This window comes from Sinohyriopsis cumingii, chromosome 14, assembly GCF_028554795.1.
Source record: "Sinohyriopsis cumingii isolate HCF-2022 chromosome 14, ASM2855479v2, whole genome shotgun sequence".
Taxonomy (NCBI): Eukaryota; Metazoa; Mollusca; class Bivalvia; order Unionida; family Unionidae; genus Sinohyriopsis; species Sinohyriopsis cumingii.
This window is the reverse complement of record NC_142974.1, coordinates 29,251,738-29,274,787: the sequence shown is the minus strand read 5'-3', so window position 1 is coordinate 29,274,787 and position 23,050 is coordinate 29,251,738. Positions and strand designations below refer to the sequence as shown.

The 23,050-nt window shown below is 32.5% G+C and overlaps 1 protein-coding gene across 1 annotated transcript in view; it reads right to left on the bottom strand.

Annotated features, from left to right (window-relative positions):
* Positions 1–800: 800 nt before the first annotated feature.
* The window catches only part of LOC149783494 (uncharacterized), a 178,520-nt gene continuing 156,270 nt past the window's right edge, over positions 801–23,050 (bottom strand). Inside the window, exons 3-13 of the mRNA XM_089931748.1 lie at positions 14,963–14,978; positions 11,762–11,782; positions 8,883–8,903; positions 7,200–7,220; positions 6,631–6,651; positions 5,740–5,760; positions 5,404–5,424; positions 5,024–5,044; positions 3,313–3,330; positions 2,929–2,949; positions 801–2,087 (exon numbers count right to left, since the gene is read on the bottom strand). Coding sequence (XP_089787874.1) covers positions 2,057–2,087; positions 2,929–2,949; positions 3,313–3,330; positions 5,024–5,044; positions 5,404–5,424; positions 5,740–5,760; positions 6,631–6,651; positions 7,200–7,220; positions 8,883–8,903; positions 11,762–11,782; positions 14,963–14,978 — 233 coding nt within the window. The 3' untranslated portion in view covers positions 801–2,056. The remainder of the gene's footprint in view (positions 2,088–2,928; positions 2,950–3,312; positions 3,331–5,023; positions 5,045–5,403; positions 5,425–5,739; positions 5,761–6,630; positions 6,652–7,199; positions 7,221–8,882; positions 8,904–11,761; positions 11,783–14,962; positions 14,979–23,050) is intronic.

The window sequence follows — 23,050 nt, the reverse complement described above, 5'->3', positions numbered from 1 at the left end:
AATAGTATATTGCTATATTTATTTTATCACAACGTGCAGAAAGAGACGTTTTCAGACAGTCAGGGTTAGTTCACAGATTATATCCTCTTCACCTTGTCGTGACCTGAACATTGTCTTGACCTGAACACTGACATGCCCATACAAGTTACTGAGTGTACCGACTTGAAACTCGTAGCTGATTTTATGTTCAAGTTCAAATACATTTAACAGTCAAAGAGCAGCAACGGTCAGGCTGACAATTATATAGTGTTCGTTTATATATTTAATTCAGCCATTTATTTGTACCATAATGCAGCATAGTAAATCAATATTAACTTAGAGTTTTGGACATTATTGTATTGGAGATTTTATAAAACTGTGATCGTTATGGTTTCAAACCTTTCGTTGAGATTCTTCAACAATCGGACAGGTTTTTGATTCGATTTTCAAGATGTTCAATTATAGAGGTCAGGAGCACCTCCCAAAACATTGTATATGCAATGACTTCTGCTATGTTTATTAATGTTACCTCTACTGTCAATGTCAGATGAACAAATATGGATTCGAAACTGAACTCAGATTAATCATGTATATTTCTGCACGCATTTGTTGTCCTTCATTTCTCAGTATTCAACTTCTTCCCCCATTTCTTATGGCAAGTTGCCACCTTCATTAAGCAGTCATAACGAATTATGTAGAGCCTGAGAACGAAATAATAGTGTTGTGTATGTGTAGACACGTGAAATCAGGAACGATGATATCTGAAAATGAAGAACTGCTGAAATTCTGCGTATGCTGAATGAAGAAAGAAAGAATAATAATTCAGTTTAAAGTTTTTATTGCATTCGCACTCCTTTTTCCTTCTGTACATATATAGCATTTGATATACTGACTATCACTTCTAATTTCGCTATCAGCAACTACAGGATTTCACAACAAAATACGTTTGTTTTTTAAGACTTAGGTTTCACTGTTATACATATTATGTATAATATAGGTTATGTGTATACATTACAAATTTATGTCTCTCAGATCTAGATTTCAAAATCTTATGAAGGAGACATACTACTCTAAATATATATATATATATATATATATATATATATATATATATATATATATATATATATATATATAACCTCAAAATGCACCGGATGTTTAAACTTGGTACGGTGGCTTCTTAAACATTTAATATATGTACTGCATATTAATTCTTGGACATTAACCTATGTTAGCTATCATCACCTTTTCAAACTCCTACATGAAACATGCTCGAATGCATCAGATAATTAAAAACACACAAGTAAGTTTTTATATATAAAAAGGGTACCATAACTTGCAGAACAAACTAATGCAGACTATACAAATATTAATGAAGAAATTAACAAACTCACTTCAAACAACTATTCCAGATGCAAAAACACAAAATACAATCAATTCATTCACATGTATGCAAGTTGATTCAAAGAGAAAAAATTAGGTTTATACTTGAATTTTTTTACGTATATTGTTTTTCAGAATTAGTGAATTGTTGATAAGCAGAGATACGTTTAAAATTTCCATGTAAGCGGTCATCTTAAAAACAATACTGTATATGAACCTAGAAATATTTAAACATTATATTGACTGCAGGCAGGAATGCAAGTGGTTATACTAACTCTTTTGCCTTTCCTATACCATTTTTAATTGGCCAGCACAAGTCATCATAAACAGTCGATAATCCTTTTTAATGTCATGGTGATGTGATGCATATTAAATGTTGAATAATTTAGACAAAATGTTTAATAGTACATAAAAAAGGGAAAGACTCCTTTTGTATAAGAGGATAATATCATGATTCTGATGGCACATTATTTCACACCATCAGTTGACGTTCCTTTAAAATTAAATTGCCGACTGCAGAACAAACATTAAAACGTTCAAGTTCTAATAAACATGTAGATTGTTGTCATCTTCTGATGTTCATTTTAAGACAACCAAACTCTTAAATAACAAAGAAACGGCTAGAATGAATTTCATTCATTTTAGCATCTGGAATAAATAGTTTCGTGCTTCCCTGGTGGTTGGTTCCCTTTGGTCATCTTTTGGTACTGCGTTCAAGGAACCATCTGGAACACATGAAAATAAGAGACTAACATGTGTAGATTAGAAAAGAAAAAATTATTCCTATTTTAACAGTTACTTATTTGTAAAAAAAAACATATATAATTGCAACATTGAACGTGAATCATTTTTTACACTACTAATCGCGGCTAATAGTATGTAAAAGTGATATCTAGCTTTACTCGCCGTTGGTTGATTCATACAACGGGATAGATGTGTTTGTACTGTTTGATATATGCTTTATGCCTAATAATTATCAATCTAATTCTCTGTCAAGAGCTTGTTTGTTAAAATCTAATTGTAACGCTTCAACTAACATGAGTTTTAGCAAAATATGTTTGTAATTTAACAACTATCTTTATAAAACAATACTGCATTTTAATCTATTAGCTTGCATCTATCTTTGTGACTTAGTGTCACCATAGCTTAAAATACTGTTCTTTGAAAATGGTGACTGCATTCTTTGAATCTAAAGTTAACTTTTAAGAACAATATCATCTTTTGTCACGACATATGCTCATCACAGATATTATTTAAATTATGATGTTGTAATAAATAAATATAAATATATATAGTTACATTCTTAACCATTCTCTGCCTGCCAGATCGTATACATTACTTATAATTTGATTATAAATATATAAATAGTTATTTAAAATTTAATAAAACGTTCGTAATATTGTACCATTGCTGTGGATGGCGATACTATGTGATATATGTAGACGATATATATATATATATATATATATATATATATATATATATATATATATATATATATATATATATATATTTGCGGATTTACTATGCATAGATATTTTACGTTTTGGATAGATTAGTACTTACAAATCCATAATCCTATTTTCCCTGAAGAAAAACACAATAAAGTGGTCATTAGAGATGATGGAATATACACCTAACTCATTTGCATGTGTGAGCCATTGTATGGCATTATTTTGAGTCAAACAGAAAATGACATTTTTATGATTTCAGAGGAAAAGAACGGTTAAAAAAAATAATGTCATCTGGAATAGCGTTTTTACGATAATTTCCTAAGGAAAAAGCTGCTTGAAAAAGTAAATAATAAAACAATGATTAAAGGTACAAATCCATTTCATTCGAGTACTATATTCCGAATATATGTCTGCAACATAAAAAGGACACAAACATCTTATAAATGCATATATATATTTAGGGAATTTATTTTATTCGTTTTAGTTAAATACTTACTGAGCCCGACGAGTTGCCCTGAATTAAAATAATAAAGGTGTAATTGAACGAGATGCAAAATAACCCGGTTAGATTGTTTCAAAATGCATTCTTTAATACATTTACATGTCTTGGATATTTTGCAAGATTCTTAAAACAGCATAACTTATAAATATTTAAATAAAAAAGCTGCAAAAAAATCGTTTAAAATATTTTATTACATTGGGATACTTTAAAACCTAGAACATTTACTTGACCATGTCTATAAGCTCGGTCATGAAGGTACTGACCAATTTATACCGGTATGGTTGCTGATAAAAAATAGTATGCAATGGAACTAAAACCTTCTGGCAACATACATTACATAAATGCGTGTTATCATAAATACAATTAATTGCATAGGTCTGGTCACGAACGTACTAACATATATGCACATGTTCGAAGGATGCATCATCAAGGCCATTCTGTGTGAATCATTGTTTGTGTTTACTTTTCTAAATTGCTCGCTCGCTTGCTTCCTGCCAAAAATCGTTTCCGCCTACAGTATCCTCATACTACTAGATCTCCTTTGTACATGTTGGTATCAAAGGCCTTCCTGTGTTACTAGCAGGATTAACATAATCATAATTGACATCTTCATTTAGGATGAAGAAAAAAAACTGTCACGCCCCATAGCATGGGGAGCATAATTATAATCATCATGAGCATCGTCGCTATGTTGTTGTCATATAATAGTAAATAAAACAGTTAGCAACACAATACATTGAAACATTATGAAATCTATGATAATTAATATTGACTGCTTTAATGACATTTTATTCAGGCTCAGTTGTTTTTTGCCAAGGACCTAGATTGTCTTTATATTAGAGTATGGGGGTACTTTGAATTATGTTCTTCATACATTGTGTTTAAGCTTAGTGTATATTGGCATATTTTAAGCTCAGTTTCATAGCTTTCCGATTTTAAAACGAAGATGTTAGTCTCTATATATTTACGATTACAGATATGTATGAAACGAGAGTAATACTCTCCTCATACGATATTTAGTAAAATAAAGTTACGCAACATTAACATCTCTTTTCAGGCATTCATTAAATTGAACCAGTGACATGTGCTTCTAAAATACTAATTATGGGGTAAGATGTATAAAGAGTTTTTTACTGGATGTCTGTGTTATGTCTCTGCTGTTTGTTAATAAGGAATGAAGCATAACATCTAGCTTTGTTCGACCGTCCGTCTTAGTAGTTACGCAGTGGGTATTTACACGACCAGAACTGTCATCTGGTTGCGGCACATCATGTGATAAGAAACATTATAATTTCACCTATTTTCACATACCCGGCTCCACATCACGCGCTGTCACCAACTAAATTATGTAACATTGTAAGCTCTTTGCAAAGCCTTTGCTATGCATACTACAATAGGAAATTGCCTCTGTAAATGAAGTTCGATTTTTGATAGAGTAGTGTTATATATATATATATATATATATATATATATATATATATATATATATATATATATATATATATATATATATATAACTTGAGAAAGAGAGACACAAATCCACTCTATATCAGTTTAAATCGGTAAGTGTCACCAGATGGAAGGGTTTTCATAATAGGTAGTACCTCCCTGAAATGTAATAAGGATCATGGCATCACAAAGATGTGATATAGTGACTATTGTATTTAGGTGAAATCTGACTTTCAGATGCATGAAAAGTACTCACAGAAGAACTCGATGAGCTGCCCTGTAAAAGCAAGCGTACAGAGTTGGTAATACATGCACCCAAATATATATATATATATATATATATATATATATATATATATATATATATATATATATATATATATATATATGTATATATATATATATATATAGAGAGAGAGAGAGAGAGAGAAACGTAGATAGATAGATAAATCCTGATAGAGAGATGTAAATCCACCTACATCAGATTAAATCGGTATTTGTCACCAGATAGAAGGGTTGTAATAATAAGTTGTATCTCCCTGAAATGTTATAAGGATCATAGCATCACAAAGGTATGATATAGTGACTATTGTATTTAGGTGAAATCTGACTTTCAGATGCATAACAAATACTCACAGAAGAACTCGATGAGTTGCCCTGTAAAATCAAACATACAAAGTTGGTAATACACACAAAATGTAACAAGCTTGATTGTTTTTATTATTATTATAATATATATATATATATATATATATATATATAGAGAGAGAGAGAGAGAGAGAGAGAGAGAGAGAGAGAGAAACAAAGCCAACTTCATCAGCTGAAATCGGTAATCATCACCAGATGGAAGTGTTTTCATAATAAAGCATACCTCCCTGAAATGTTACAAGGATAATAGCAACACAGAGGCGTGTTATAGTGACTATTGTATTTAGGTGGAATCTGACTTTCAGATGAATAAATAGTACTCACAGAAGAACTCGATGAGTTGCCCTGCAAGAGCAAACATACGAAGTTGGTAATACACACGACTAAATATAACACACTTGTTTGCTTTCAATATATATATATATATATATATATATATATATATATATATATATATATATATATATATATCTATTAACAAAATACAATCTTTATGTCGAAACTTCAACTGTTAATTGTCTACTCCAAGCGTTACAGAAGACGCTTTACCTAATGAGAGGAAAAGTCATACAGACAATCTACATTTACGTTTTGCTAAATCGTGATACATACATACACACATACATACATACATTCATACATCCATCCTTCCATACATACATACATATGTACATCATAGCTTTAGTTGGCAGAAGGCTGCGTATGCGTCAATTAGGTTGTATTCAGTTGGTTTGCTTAGTAATACCGTTATCGATGCGTTTATCAATTATGAAACCTGACCGTTAACAGGCATCAGCAACAAATATGTTGTTGAAGCCTTAAAAGAAGATGATTTTGTATGCCTTCACCACTTCTGTAATGAGATATGCCATTTATCCATACGCACTGATCGGCTTCGGGCTGCTCATGTGGTCGATAACTTACTGATGGTTAACAACTGTTTAATCAATTCGGAACTTTCTATCATTATGACTGATCTGTAGTAATTATTAAAGTTTTCTCCCTCATGAAGTGCGTATCAACCGATATTATCACAGCCCAGATATATTATTTGAGCCATGATCCATTATACTCCAAAGATAAAAAATTAGGATCACGTAATGAGATTTGTAAAGGTGTAATATATTCAATAAGATGAATGATGGTAACATCAATACATATTTGGACACAAATAAATACAAAGAGTGCTTCTATGTTAGATAAATCTGTACTTACAGAGTATCCAGAGGAGCTCGACTGAAATATGATAATAAATGTGCTATTGAAAACGGAAATATACCTAGCTTTGTTGGTTTCAATGCTTATGTTATGATACAATTAAGACAGCATAAAGGATCCCTAAAGGATACATGTGTATACATGGTGCCAAAAAATTAAAAGTTAACAACAGCAGTATTTTGAATAATTTATCTTTTAGACGCATTTTGCGAGGGTTGAAACATTGCTCTGAGATGTGTATATACGAGAAACAAAACAAAGAAAAATATTGCTTTTATGAATGGTTTCGAGAACATGATACACGTACATATAATTATAAAACTCTGTCAAGTTGTTCTTCTGCTTGTTTTAATTTGTCTTTTGTTCATGTAGTTTTCTTTCCTTACCGAACGCTCCAAATATTAAGTCAAATATGATATAAGAAAACAAAATGCTAAACCATTAATGGTAATCACGTAATATATATTTTGCAACACATATACCAGTCTTAAATATCTTTTTTTTTATGCAACATAATCCCATATGTACTCTGACCATAATACTATTTTAGATAGTCTAATACTTACCATAGAAGTGATTTGCTTAGTCTGTAAAAACGTGACAAAATTAACTTAATACGCAATAAAATTCACCACTTTTAATTGATTTCATTATATATTCTATGGTTCATTCACTTGAGTCATAGAAAATCACTGTTAATTTATAATTTACTTCTTATTTGAAGAAAACATATTAAACGTTCCAGATAAATTATATCTTATAACGGTTTGAAAATTAGATAGTTTTATTGGTATTGCATACATATATCGGACAATGTACATAATTGCTCCTTGCTTCTGTTCTTTAACAGTATGGTTAAGCAGAATAAGAAACAGAGGCGACATTGACTAGTAGTATAATGCTAATCGTTGTTCGAGTTTAGTACACAATTCATAAACCTGACAGTGATGGTGCATTCTTCGCTGGAAATTCCACTAATCAATATTCATATGTCTGGTATAATATAAAATGCGAGCAATACAATATAAAATTGTAAATGATTATATCTTGTTTAGTTGTTGATTTTTGTTATTTTGTTTTAGTTATACAGCCATAATAGTGTCATGATAGCTTGAGAAAGTACTGACCAGACACTTACAAACATCGCAACAATTAAAGATTTTGCATCGGTATTTGGAAATAGTTCATCAATATCTTTGTCAGACGAATAAACGTATGGGCCAGAAAATCAATACGTACTGGATGTTTAGGCAGCTAATGCCATACGAGTATAAGCTTGTCATTAAATCAATGCAATTGTCAACACAATATGAAGGTCGTCATTCAGGGATATTTACTTAATGTAGTATCGCTCGTTTACAACAGCGGCGATCATATCCTTCTTTTCGTGAAGATATATATAGAGGAACTCGAGACAGGGACACATGAACATAATTAAACACCTTAATGGTATTCGAATTATATATACGGACTGACAATTACGTACGTATGGATTAAAGGCCATATCTCCGTAGAATTAATCATTAACCTCATCGGACGTGTTCATGGTGGTCGCACTGGGAAATACTTTCATATAAACGCACACGCATGTATGTGCACATACATACATGTAGACATGCATGCGTGCGTGCGTGCGTACGTACATACATACATAGATACAGTCAAACGTACATACTTGAAAATAACTATTTTCACCGGGCAAATGCATTTTTCTTGCTAAGACGCAAATAGCTAACTTCTTTCTACACATTAATGAACTTATCTATAATACCAGCAATTTTACATACAGTCAAGTACAGATTCGATTTTATAACGCATACGTTTTCTTAGTATATTTCCTGCGTTAGATTACAAAAATAATAGTAGTAACATAATATTTCACTCAAACGGACATAAAAATGGGTGCATATGTCATCATGGATTGATAACAGATATGTCTGCTAGGAAAATGAAATCATTATAAATGAGCTTTGAATACGCAAATAGACGAGAGCATCATTATGCACCCAGTCACAACAAATGTGATATTCTATGTTGAATGTCAATAATATTATTGCAAAGGTTTTCGAATTAAGTTAATAAAATTAATGAGAAATACTAAACATGATTAGTACTAACTTTTTAACTTTGATGAATATCAGTTCCCTGTCAATAACATTGTCTTAAACATCATTTCGATCTCTTATCCATACATACTATTCCTATTTTCTAAGAGCAGGCAACTATTTTTAGAAAGATTGAATACTTACGACAGAAGCCCACTCATGGGCCTGAAAGAACATAAAAAATTGATAGATATCATACACAAAACTTCTCTAAACGTGTGTAAAATTTCACTGTATTTTGCAACAACCTCCATGCAAACCCTATACATGACTGAAACATATATATATTTATATGCATACATACATACATACATACATACAACCATACATACATGCATACATACATACACACATACATACATACATACATACATACATACAAACGCACACACACACACACGCACATACACATCCTCCCACATCCCACCCCCACACACATACATACATACATACATGCAGCACACACACACACACAACATACATATACACACACAAACAGGCATACATACATACACACACACAGACGCACACACACATACATACATACATACATACATACATACATACATACATACATACATACATACATATTATACATACATACATATTTACATACATACATACATACATACATATTGAAAAAAGCATATCATTAACTGGCTTGATGTTAGGAATGTGCGAAAGGTGATTTAGGAAATTACTGATATCACAGGCGTGTGGGGAACACGTCGGGTGTTCCAAGTTGTTGCTTGATCAAATGATGAGGAGCAATAGTTTTTTAATGTAAGTTTCTCGCGATTGTGCATTTAAACTGGAATTGTTTACAATTCATATTTTGAAGATCCATCATGGATGAGTCCTCCTGCTTGCACATTTACATGCCAGTACTTCCCACGCTGTTAACAGCTGCTCCAATTTTGGAACCTTGGAAATGAAGCATCAAAACGAATAATAACGTTCCGAAATTGTTGGCCATGCATACGTTATTTAACTACTCTATTAATTGTGAATACTCGTTAAATCTAAAGCATATTGTTTCTTTAGCACGAATTGTTTATGTTTTCGTCCCACGTAGATGATAACGCCCAGCATAATAAAAAATATACATGTATTTTTTAGTCAAACCGAAGAGTAATGTCTTGTTCATTCAAGAAGTAGATGCAAATTCCAGGTATGTTAATACTTACATGAAGAGGAGACTGAAACATAAACGCAAAAGACAAAAACAAATGTGATATTATGCTCGAAGAAATATGTATGGTTATGACGGTTTCATTATGAGTTATTTTATAAAAATTACATGTCTGGGAGAGCAAAAGATATACATATTAAATAATGATTAACAGTATACGTAAACATGGTTGACGCAATATTTCATTGCTATTATTGATTAAATACAGTTTTGAAACTCGACATTTGTTTTAGGAATATAGATATTGCACCCTAAGCTGCTAGAGATAAATTGGTGCTTTGATTACATAGATCAGACAAGTTGGTATAAAAACTGGAGACATTGTATCGTATTATTAGCTTCAACTTTGATTGATTGTGATGCCAGTGGAGTACACGACATAATATTCGTCACTGATGAAACCTAAATTCTTGGAAATATCTCTTTTTAATGTTCGTAAAATCAATAAAAGATGCAACAATGAAGCATTATATCAATACAGAATATGGATTTTGTTTCTTCTTTCAGGGCCTTTAATTTTATCATCCAACACAGTGAATATAGTTAATGTAAACTTTATATAAGCATCACGATTATATAGTCGACAGGTTAATTATAATTTGTCTACGAAAGAATGTCAGAAGTGATGGACTGGGCATTCACAAATCTCCCGAAATGCAAGAACTTGTTGCAAGGACGTTAGTGTTTGAAAAAAAGCCAACAGAACAATGATGCGGACATACACATAACTAATATGATTCTGAAATTTTTTCAACAGCTTGTCTTTATTTCACATTTTCCTACTGGTAATAGTAATGAAAAACTCTATTTTAAGTAAAATGTGTAAAAGTTAATACTAAAATTTGGAATAATTTTTCGGACGTAAAACTCCATTAACCTTGTTTAGTATCGGTATTTAAAGACCACTGAACGTGTGCATGTTACAGATGAACAAAACCAGCCTCTCCACCAACTGATCTTCACGGTGATGTTATTAATGAACAATTGTGGTGGACCAGGAAAGCTACCAAAAAAGAAAAGAAATAAACAAAGCAGACCAGCATATATCGTCGTACGCTGATGCGATATCTGTCATCGACTAGACTACAGTTGCCCTGGATGATTCTATAATTGCGAATGCTGAAACAACGTATGATCAACAGTTGGGATTAATGTAGCAGCAACTATCTCGAAGGCAACCGTTGTGGCCGGTTTTGCTTGAAAAAAATATTTCAGTATGGCTTCATTCTAGAATACCTGTTTATTCAGAAAGTCAAACGTCCGCCCGAAGAAGTGTCAATACAAAGACTAAGCTGTAGACGATTTCTATGGAATATTCAGAAATTATATCTGTTTACTGGAAAATGGGAATGTGATTTTCAAACTGTTACAATACAGTAAGCAGTTTGAAAGTATAGAGTCCAGCTAGAGTAAACTATTGAGTGTTGTCGAACATGGCTTGCAACGTGTATGATATCTGACCTGTACGGATTACACTCCAAATACACATGCAATAAAGAAAAAAGAAATGTGATTGGGTATAGAAGTCGTTGACCCCGGTCTGAAACTGAACTTATCACCCATTGCCATTTGTAATCACGCATGGGTAATTCTGAGAAGATCCGTATATATTTTTGTACTGAAGCTCACATCTTGAAATTGTTGTATTGATAACGAACTTACAAACATATGTGTTACACTGGCTATTGCAATTAGGCAACGGTACTTCATAACATAAATAGTCTACGGAAATATTAATCGGGTTTTAGAACCCAACGAAAATAATCCAAAGTGTGCATACATAAACATATCTGCTTAGAATAGCTGCTTATTTAGATTCATTACTACTTACATCATAAGCTGGTGAGCTGTCCTGAAAAACGTAATAAAGGTGGTGTAAAAGACGAAAATATATTCCTTGCTTAGTTGGTTTCAAAATGTATTCTGTCATGCATTGATACGTCTGAACCATCAAATCTGAATCTAATAAAATGGAACATTTATTCTTAGTTATACAAAGTAAGAACAATATGCACAACTTCGCAATTTTCGACAGCTCGAATTAAGTAATGCACATGTCTTGATACGCTTATTTTGATTTGTGTTCGATTGTAAATATTGTCTAAAAAAAGGAATGTAGTACACCACTGATTTAATATTAGACGAATATCGATCAGGAGATTTATTTAATTTTGTAGAATAGAATATCGTTGGCAAAGGTTGACAGCATATATCAATCTTATATCCTAAACTAACTGATGTTTATGATAAAATATTCATTTATTCTCTTGCGTTTTGAAAAGAAATTGGATGTATGAAGCGTGGAGTGAGATATGTCGTAAATTTATTTGTATCGAATTGGTGTTCTATAGCGATGGTAGGAACGGTGTAGCGTGCACGCATGGTACAATACAACCTTCTCCAGTAGACTTGAGAAAAGGCGAATGGATCTGGTATAAAGTATTGTTTGAGGAAATATTCAATAATACTATGTGCTTGGTTTGTATAGTTTGTAGATTATTTTAGATTAGTTTTAATTCGTTTAACAAATGCTATTCAATCAGAATCAACGGCATTGAATGTATGTTTAATATACTTCAGGCAATTGATTTAATATTAAATATACAAAATATAAACTGAATATGATCAAACTGGGCTAGATAAAGTAAAGAAACAAAACTAAAACAAAATATTCTTCCAAAAAATCGATTTTGCCACATAGTACTGAATGAAATGCAATGCATATCTATAAATACCATGAACTCTATATTACCGTATTTGTTTTACATACTTCTTGGAGATCTGTTTACAAGTGTTATACAAAACTAGTCAAACCATAATCTCGATTTATTCCGTCAGGATTTATATTTTCTTAGTCAAGGTGGATGTAGAGGCCTTAACCAGTAACTGTTAAAACTAATTAAGGCATATAACTTAAGACGACACGAAACGTTTATTGATTACATAATGAATTAATCAACTAAAGAAAGAAATGTACACATATGTGATGTGATGTGATTTTGATTTTTAACGTAGCTTTAACGATTTTTCAGTCATATCGCTACGATGTCTGCAATGTGGCAGTTTATAGTGATGTCTAGCACTGGGGCATCATGCCGCAGACATGTAGCATGATGTCCCACCCAGTCACATTATCCTGACACCAGGCCGACCAGTTCTAATACTAACCTCTTAATGCTGAACGCCAAGCGAGGCAGCTGTTAGTACCATTTTTTAAGTCTCTGGTATGAATCGGCCGGGAATCGAACCCACGACCTCCCGCATCCGAGGCGGACGTTCTAACCACTAGGCCACCGGAGCGGTGGAAATGTACACAGATACAATTAAGTTTGTAAGAAGTATGCTGTTATAGGATGTGGAATTTTAGACAATGTATATATCACAACATTTGCATGTTAAGTTAATTACAACAATTCAATCTCCTTCGGTCCCTGGACATAGTCCTTAAGCATAGATCAATCTTCTCATCAAACAAGACATAGAAGATAAAAAAGATTGGTTCAGTCCATTACAATTCATATTATTCAGGTTAATATATACCCAACGTATTTTGAATACCTGCTGTATTATCACACCACTGGGAAAATAATAACATTTGGATTTAAAAAGTTCTAGAGAAAATGTTGTTTTGTTTTCAAATACCACACCTCTTGCAAATATCTTAACATCTCCTTATTATTGACAAATCAAACACTGACATCAGTCAGAAAGAAACAACAGTGGTTAATACAATTTGTATAGCTACAAGCTTATTTTTTGAACCATGGACTTGAGTAATACTTACAGTCAAACCATAGCAGAGATCATATATTACTTGGGATCGATTGCATGTATCGAATTATTTACTGCCCCTTACACAAATATAAGGTGTCTTATTAAATGAGCTGCAAAATGTTTGGAATTATGCCACTTAATAACAATATACACTTTAACAAAAGGAAATAGGTCAATATTATGGCTACTAGTGAATCCTGCATTGTTGCTTCGAAAAATGTTCACCAACAAGCAATTCGGTATTTATCAATAGATTACACATATATTTATTATTTTTCTAATCCATTTAAAGAACTGACATAAATTGTAATTACGTAATCAATCATCGCAGTCATATATATGCTGGCAAAGTACTTTTGCTTCGTTTTTAGCAATTTGTATGAATGTAAAACCATTTCTCCTGATTAAATTTATGAAAGCTTTAAACTAACTCATTTTCATTAGACTATTGTTCTAATTTTTTATCCCAAGACCATGAATAGCATACAAAGGCCTAGGCTTGTTATGTATGTACACAATGACCTATCAGTATCTCCATCTCAAGATGACAGGCAATGGAGGACTAGACGGATAATGCCATAACATAATACGCCTGCCTTGAAAAGATAGCATAATTGATTCATTGACCAAAGATCATGGGTATACATATTAACTGATAACAATAATGCATCTTTACAACAAGTAAATGCGACCTCCGTTTTCTGACGATAGCGGTATATGCATAATATAAGGAAATATATGAACATATTGACACCTTCCTGGCTTTCAGAACATGTAGAGTTACACATTCATGAATACTGGAAACAATTAGAATATATAATCAGATCAGTGCATCGTTATATTGTGCAATTCTTCTTAATCAGTCAGAAAACCTGCAGCATAATCATAAATCTGAATTAAAACTGAACTAAGACACACGTGGTACCTACACATCCTTGTACACTGAACTTGAATACGTGATTCAGTATATTATTACTGGCCACAGTACCGTCCTCACCGCTCCCACAGAAAAGAAGTTGTAAGCACGTTTCTCACAGATACAAGGTGTGAACATTCCTCTTGATTTAAAAAGATACGCCTGCGGGGAATATGGCTTCATGATTAAACTACTTTGCCAGCCTTCGTGACAAATTCAAAGTCATCAAAAAATAACCGATGATTGTTGAGCTTCTACTTTATTATTATAAATTATTTAATCACATACTAATCTTCTAACACTTTGAACATCTAGGCTAAGAGAATACATGTTAATACTTACTGAGTTACCCATGTTTCTGAAAGAATATAAAAAAGTTAATGTTAGAGACAGTAAAATTATCCTTGCACATTTAGTAGAAAAAAAATCCCAATTGTATGTTTTAAAATTGTATTCATGTATGCGCTTATGCAATGGAATATGGAAAAGAAATATATGACATTTTCAAACGAAATGCCACTTTTCGTCACGAATAGAGAAAACAAAATCAAACTAATACATGAACTAGCCAATGAATACTCAAATTAATCCATGATAGGTTCATAAAATGGTAGACACAAATGGGCGAATTTGCACAGGAGATGTTATTTTCAAGGGATACATGTCCTATGCATGTTGTTATACCCAAGGTATTGTTTGAGTGGGAAAAAGGTGATGTCTACGCGGTTAATATATACCTATGCTTAAAACTATAGCAATGATTATGAACATTCAAAAATTTAATATCACTCATAAACCAGTTAAACTATGCATCACATGCTTAACATTCCTACGGACATTTTATTCGGTCACAGTGGTGTAGAAAAGTGATATATTCATTTATTTATTTTTGCTATATATAGATGTATGGACGGATGAATGCGTGCATGCACGTATGCATGTATGTATGCATGCATTCACGCATACATGGATGGACAGGTGTTTATGTTTATCAGCATAATACAGATGATTAATGTTATTATGAAAAATATCGAAATACACAGATGAAAACAAAGTTAAAATATAAACGTGTTTTGGTTTTGTTTATTAATCATGCTCTTTGAACAAATTTACGACTTTCACAATTCGAACAGCATTACAGGATGCATTCTAGAAAAAAAGAATTGCGTGAATGCAGTCAGTTTCAGGATTTATTATAGACTCATATTTTCTATATTGTGTCATAATTGTATATGTGGTGATGATGCTGGGAAACAAACAGTTCGATTATCATGCATTATTGTTGAAAAGAACGCTTCATTCTAATCATAATTATAAACGCATTTACGTTTTCACTGGGTAGTGACCAATTATCAGTGTAATTATATAAAATAATCCGCCATTGCCTTTGATGTGTGTTAGTTAATGTAATTGTAAACTATTATAATATGCATACAATACGCCAATCTGAAAATGAAACTTATAGACTAAGTTTATCAGAGTTTCCTTGTTCGAGACGTGTTATGACTCATGTATTTTGCCATTCCAGCGATCATTACCATTGCAAATAATTAGTTGTTGAAGAAGTTTGGTTTATTTAGTTTTACAATAATATCTGCAATATAACAATCAACGGTTACTCCTCTGGTAATTTGAATTATACTGTGCTGGAAACACATATGCTTGCGTAACCTATTTTAGCAATTGCAATGATGACTAGAGAGGATCAACTTAAAGAGTATTAAACTTGCAGAAGTAAATATATATATATATATATATATATATATATATATATATATATATATATATATATATATATATATATATATATACATCATGTGATCAATTATTATTTAGAATATATACATAATTCAAAGAAATATAAAACATGCCGTAAATATTGTGAATTATGAGTTAGCATCAAAGTAAAAACAAATAAACATTCAAATTCGGGTAGCTTATGTAACGGAACATACATGATACTGCCCATCTTGGTAAAGAAAATATTTTAACATATGGGTAAGTTTTCAACTCTAATTAAAGATCCTGGACAGCCATCATTATACTTTCAATATATTATCTTATTCAGCAACATGAACAACAACAGACGTTCTTGCATATTTAAGGAGGAGTCTCAGAAATACATTTCTGGCGTATGCATTGCTTATACTATTAAAATACAACGTTTCAGAACAATATAAATATCTACATTATGTTCACTGTAACATGTCACATGAGTTGCTCTTTAGTATCTACTCACTATACAATCATTATTTTTTTGTGTGCTTTATTATTGCTATATACAATACGTATTAGGTGTCGATATGGAGTATGTTAGATCAATTTTAATTGTGATATCAAGCTTATCAATATTACCCCATATTTAAATAATCATTCGTTTCTACAATTTGGATCTAATACTACTTTTTCATGTTTATATACTTCAGATTTTTTATTGGAATGAAAAAGAGTGGTAGCAATAGGACAGTATTCTTTAGTTTTCCACAGTTCTCTTTATGCTTATGTAATTACAAAGTATCATAGGTAAATTATGATTTATCTTAATCCTGATTTTAGGATTAAGATTCCAACCTTCTGGTCCAATACTCCACATTTCCCGGGCTGGGAGTTTTGGACTTGTGCTTGTGGATTGGTAGTGAGAACAATGTGAACTTATGTGGTCTCCTAAATGTAGTAAGAGGAGACTAATGTAGACAGAAGCTGCAATGGCTCAGTGGTTCATATGCTAGACTAGAACTCTAAACCAAAATGATGCGGGACCGAATTGTACCAGTGCATGTAATCTGGTCAGCTTCCATGATGTGTCCATGGGTAATAAACTTAATCAAATGATCCTGTAACTAAGTAAGTAATTGTGCAGCTGTTCCTTGAAACACCAAAACAAACCAGTACTTTTTGTGTGATCTGGTTTTTTAATGCAGCGTTAACAATTTGTTAGTCATACCGCTATAATCTCTGCAGTATGGCAGTTTATATCGGTATATAGCAATGGGGCATTGTGCCGCAGACATGTATCATCATTTCCCACCCAATCACATTATCTAGACACCAGTCCTAACACTAAGTTTTAAATGCTGGTCGCCAAACAAAGCAGGTTCCGTTATCAATTTAAGTCTATATTATGAATTGGTTGCCTTTAGAACAGGCAATCATCCGCATCCGAGGCTGACGCTCTATTACTTAGGTCACCAGTTGCGCCTTACAAAAGCAGGAGGACACATCAAGTCTACTCGCATTATATAACATAACTGAATGTCCTGAAGACCTGAGATAGAAGACAAGAAATGTATAAGGTGTTTATAATGCATCTACAAGGACAATAATGCAAGTCACCTTCTGTTCTTCACTAAAGTTAACGTCTGAGTCTGAAAAGGTATTTAATACTTTATAATTCTGGAAAGAAAAAATTATCTTTATCAGATAAACTCTTCCATTGTAAATATACATTGCATGTAAATGAACACTTTTCAAAACATTTATGTACGTGTTTGTGTTGTTTGAATATATGCATGTATGGATAGAAGAATAGAAGAAGAAGAAATAGTATGACATCTACCTTGTACTCACTCGCTCGACGGGTAGGATTTGGTATGAGGATAAAACGCAGGCTATATATTAATATACTTATATACCTATAGGTGGCGCACGATGCTGGCAGCTTTACAAGTACAGGCGCGTTGTCGTTTTAGCGGGTACATGTTTACAGTTTAGATATAGGGCATTGCAAATACACAGCAATTTGAACACAAGTGATTGACAAAATGCAAAACACCCTCTTGTATCGAAGTAAATAGCTTTACGGTCTTTGCGTCCAACATCTAACACAATAAGAACACACTAACAGGTTTTTACTAGTTTTTTGTTTTTGTAAATGCACACGCGGATGTGTATGATATTCAAAACCTCAGCATTATATACCAAATCATATTCAATAACCTTAAATAATAATAATAATAATAATAATAATAATAATAATAATAATAATCTTTCTTGGAAAAGTGGGAATGGCATCAAAAGTATTCCTACTATGCTCATACCAAAATGCATTTAGCTATTCTGAATGATTCGTGACCTAATCTCATTACAATGGACATGTCAAATGAAAGTGAAATTAAGTAGGCAAGGTCCATAGCCTTATTCATAACTGTTTTAACGGGATGAAACCTAAAGAGAATACAGTTGATCCGAGAGAGAGAGAGAGAGAGAGAGAGAGAGAGAGAGAGAGAGAGAGAGAGAGAGATGATATTTGAGCTTTTCGGTAATAACCAACATACGTAATATGTGTTGATCAACCGTTAACTGGAGGGTTACAACTAAAAATATGGAGATAATAATTCAAACCTTATGAACTAAATATGTAGATCCGTGCAAAAATGCATTAAAGCATTTTAAACAGTCGTTCGGGCCGACTGGAGTTCATTTGAAATTCTATGCATTTGGATTTATGATATTTTAAGACTATATGGCACTTAATTAATAATGCTGTAGTTTCTTGTTTCATACGCTTGCTCGTATTCTAGGGAAAAAATATATTTGTCGACTTTTACAAAGGTTGTTGAGTTTCGCTTTTTTCTTTTACATGAATAAGACTATAGACTCGTAACTCCTTCTATGATATTAGTAGCTAATAATACAAAGAAATATCAAACAAAGTCGTCAGATGAAGCGTGCAGAGGACACAATATACATTGTGTAATGCATAAGCTGACCAATTTAATCGCTGTCTCTCTCTCTCTCTCTCACTCTCTCTCTCTCTTTCTCTCTCTCTCAATTGGTCAGCTTATCTCTCAGTCACAATAAATTGGATTATAATAAATGTATCTGCTGTTAACATCAAACCGATGTGAATATTTCACATTCCTACATATTAAACCTTCAGAGGACATAACGTAAAATCAAGACAAAACTATAAGTAGGACAATTTACAGCAAATGTATCAACTTTTGAATTAATTTCTTTGAAGTGTTAGGCAGGGTAAACACTATTCATGCTGCCGTCCTTCACATGAGTGTAAACATGGTATATATTTATTCTCAAAGTATTGCGCACACGTGTGTCACGTGATGTGCAACTAGGTTTAAAAATAATTCAGGATGAGTGCAATACAATGTGACAAATGATCGCTCAATCGATGAGAAACATTTCAAAACTAGGCAATTTATATTGTGCGTACGTGCCACGACTAACATAAATATAAACATCATTGATGCTCGTTACGTATTGGTTGAATAGTCAGTCTTCCAGTCCCCTTCTGTCTTATGTTGACAATTTATAGCCCAAATCTGACCTAAGAGAATCATGTCTCATATTTAGGGTGTTGTGCTCAGTTATCATGTGATATTTGAATGATGGTTTAATCTGAATCCTCAAAACTATTATCTATCTCTCTCTATCATCCCCTAAGGGGAAGACTCAACTTCGATGAAATCTCTGGCGTGAGATCGAAGAAAGAAACTGAGGATATAATAAAATTCCTTGTACCATGTATAAGTACATTATCCACCAAATCATATGGCAACATAAAAAAATCATTAATAACTGAAGTTTACTATAGTCTATCGAGACAGTAAATTACTGCTCAAGTCTGACATAAAGGCGATCAATTTACAACAAATTGTATTAATTGTCAAACTGACTTCCATGCAATGTTTTGCAGAGTAAAAGTAAAGTAGTTTCTGCTGTAGTCACCCTTTATGTATTTGCATGGTGCTAGAAATTGTAGTACATATTTAACTGTTTATTTTGTTTCTCCTCTTTTAAAACCTATGTAATGAACTAAAACTAATTCACTATCATAACTAGTATACTTGTATCTGAACCAATATTCTACTTACAGCATACATAACATTATCCGACACTGTGTGCAGAATAAATATAGCCATTTAAACCTTGTGCGTTTCATATGGCTTGATGGTTTTTAAACCAAAAACTATCCTGAGCAAAATAATATTCATGCAAAATGTTCACAAGACATAAATATGCAACAATGTTTCTATTCTCAAGCAAATAGAATATATAAATTATATATCTATTTTTACAGACAATAGCAGTCAACTGTAAATGTTGAGAATTGGTTCCCTAACTCTCTGGATAATAATTAAAGACAAGAATTTATATCCTCCACTTGCAACAAAACGAAAATGGGATGAACTTTATTCTTATTTCTTCTGTAAGATTTAGTGCACGTTCTTAAGTGCCGTTAATACAAAATCAACTTAAATTGCCATATTTCAACAGGATCGGCGTGTATAGAACATAATGTTAACTCATTTACCTCTAATCGTGCTAACTTTGAAAATACCATTCATGAAGTGCCAAGCAGGGTAAAATTGTTTATGGATCCATCCTCTAAATCTTCATAAAGGTGGACTCGACTTATGTGTGTCATATGCAGGATGTTTTTCACACAAGTGTTACATGCGATTGGTATTACCGTTAAATCTACATTTCCACCCCAAACCCTTCTTTCTCTCATCCTATTATTGAATAACAAAACTACGTATGTTTGTTATAACCAAAAAGCTCAAATTTCAGTATATATATATATATATATATATATATATATATATATATATATATATATATATATATATATATATATATATATATATATATATATATATAAACTGATTTGTGAGATCTTTCGTTATATCCAACATATGTAATACGTGTTAATGAAATGTTAACTGGAGGGTCACAACTATATCTATGGAGATATTAATTCAAACCTTATGAGCGGCATATGTAGCTCCATGCAAAAATGCATTAAAGCATTTTCAGCAGTCGTTCGGCCCGACTGGAGTTCATTTGAAACTCTGTGCTTTGAATTTATGATATTTTAGGACTATATGGCATCTAATTTACAATACTGTAATTTTTTGTTTTAAACGCTTGCTTATATTCTAGGGAAAACATTTTTGTTGACTTGTAAAAAGGTTATTTGGTTTCGCTTTTTTCTTTTACATGGTTAAAGACTATAGACCGGTAACTCCTATGATTTTTGGTGGAAGTAATACAAAGAAATATCAAACAAAGTCGTCAGATTAGGCATGCAGAGGACACCAATTAACCTTATGTAAAGAATAATCCAACCAATGTAATCTATCTCTCTCTCTCTCTGTCTGTTGCTCTCTCTCTCTCTCTCAATTGGCCAGCTTATGTCTCAGTCACAATAAATTTGATTATAATAAATGTATCTGCTGTTAACATCAAAACGATGTGAATATTTCACATTCCTACATATTAAACCTTCAGAGGACATAACATAAAATCAAGACTAAACTACAAGTAGGACAACTTACAGCAAATGTATCAATTTTCGAATTAATATCTTTGAAGTGTTAGGCAGGGTAAACACTATTCATGCTGCCGTCCTTCACATGAGTGTAAACATGGTATATATTTATTCTCAAAGTATTGCGCACACGTGTGTCACGTGATGTGCAACTAGGTTTAAAAATAATTCAGGATGAGTGCAATACAATGTGACAAATGATCGCTCAATCGATGAGAAACATTTCAAAACTAGGCAATTTATAGTGTGTGTATGTCCCACAGCATACATAAATATAAGTAGGTTTGATGCTCGTATTGTATTGGTTGAATGGTCAGTCTCCCAGTACCCTTCTGTCTTCTGTTGACAATTCAGAGACCAAATCTTACCTACCCCATAGCATTCATATCACCCTATATTTGTTTGTTTTTTTTGTCTGTTTGTTTTACTCCCACTCCCTCTCAAACAATTTGTTATCCTGCTAGGTTACAATCAACTCAGAAATGTGCTGCTAGTCTCTCTTCACCTACTCCTCTCATTATATCTCATTACACGAAATATCTTAACTAAATTACCCTAATTCATTCGTCTAAACCTAGGTATATTTCGGAAACATGTCGTTGCCACTGATGCCATAAAGGGGATGCAGCGATAGGAGTCAGTTAAATGAATTCTTACACGGCTACTTCTCATTTTTTAAACTCCGTTTTCTCTCTCTCTCTCTCTCTCTCTCTCTCTCTCTCTCTCCTTGCTTTAATGTATCACGGTGTATCTATCTATCCACACAATAGTTCAACGTTCTCTCGGAAAAAATTCTAATATTGGTGTTACTTTCCAGGGAAGAATTTGTGGAAGGTTGTCGATTTTTCAATCTAAAGGTCTCAAATTCTTATTTTGGCAACATCCGTGCTAGTGTTTCTCTGGAAAGAAACTTTAGTAGGTCTCCAATTCTAATTTTGGCAACATCTGTGGTGGTGTGTCTCTGGGGAAAGACGTTAGTATACTCCTTTCAGTATGATATAGACTTTCATGTGTCTAAATCCGTAGGTAACAAATCTAATTAGTCATGTTCCTATAGATTAAGCTCTTAGAGAACATAGGGTAAGCTCAAATGTAAGGACAAAGTCTATCAATTTACTACAAATCGGAGCAACCTT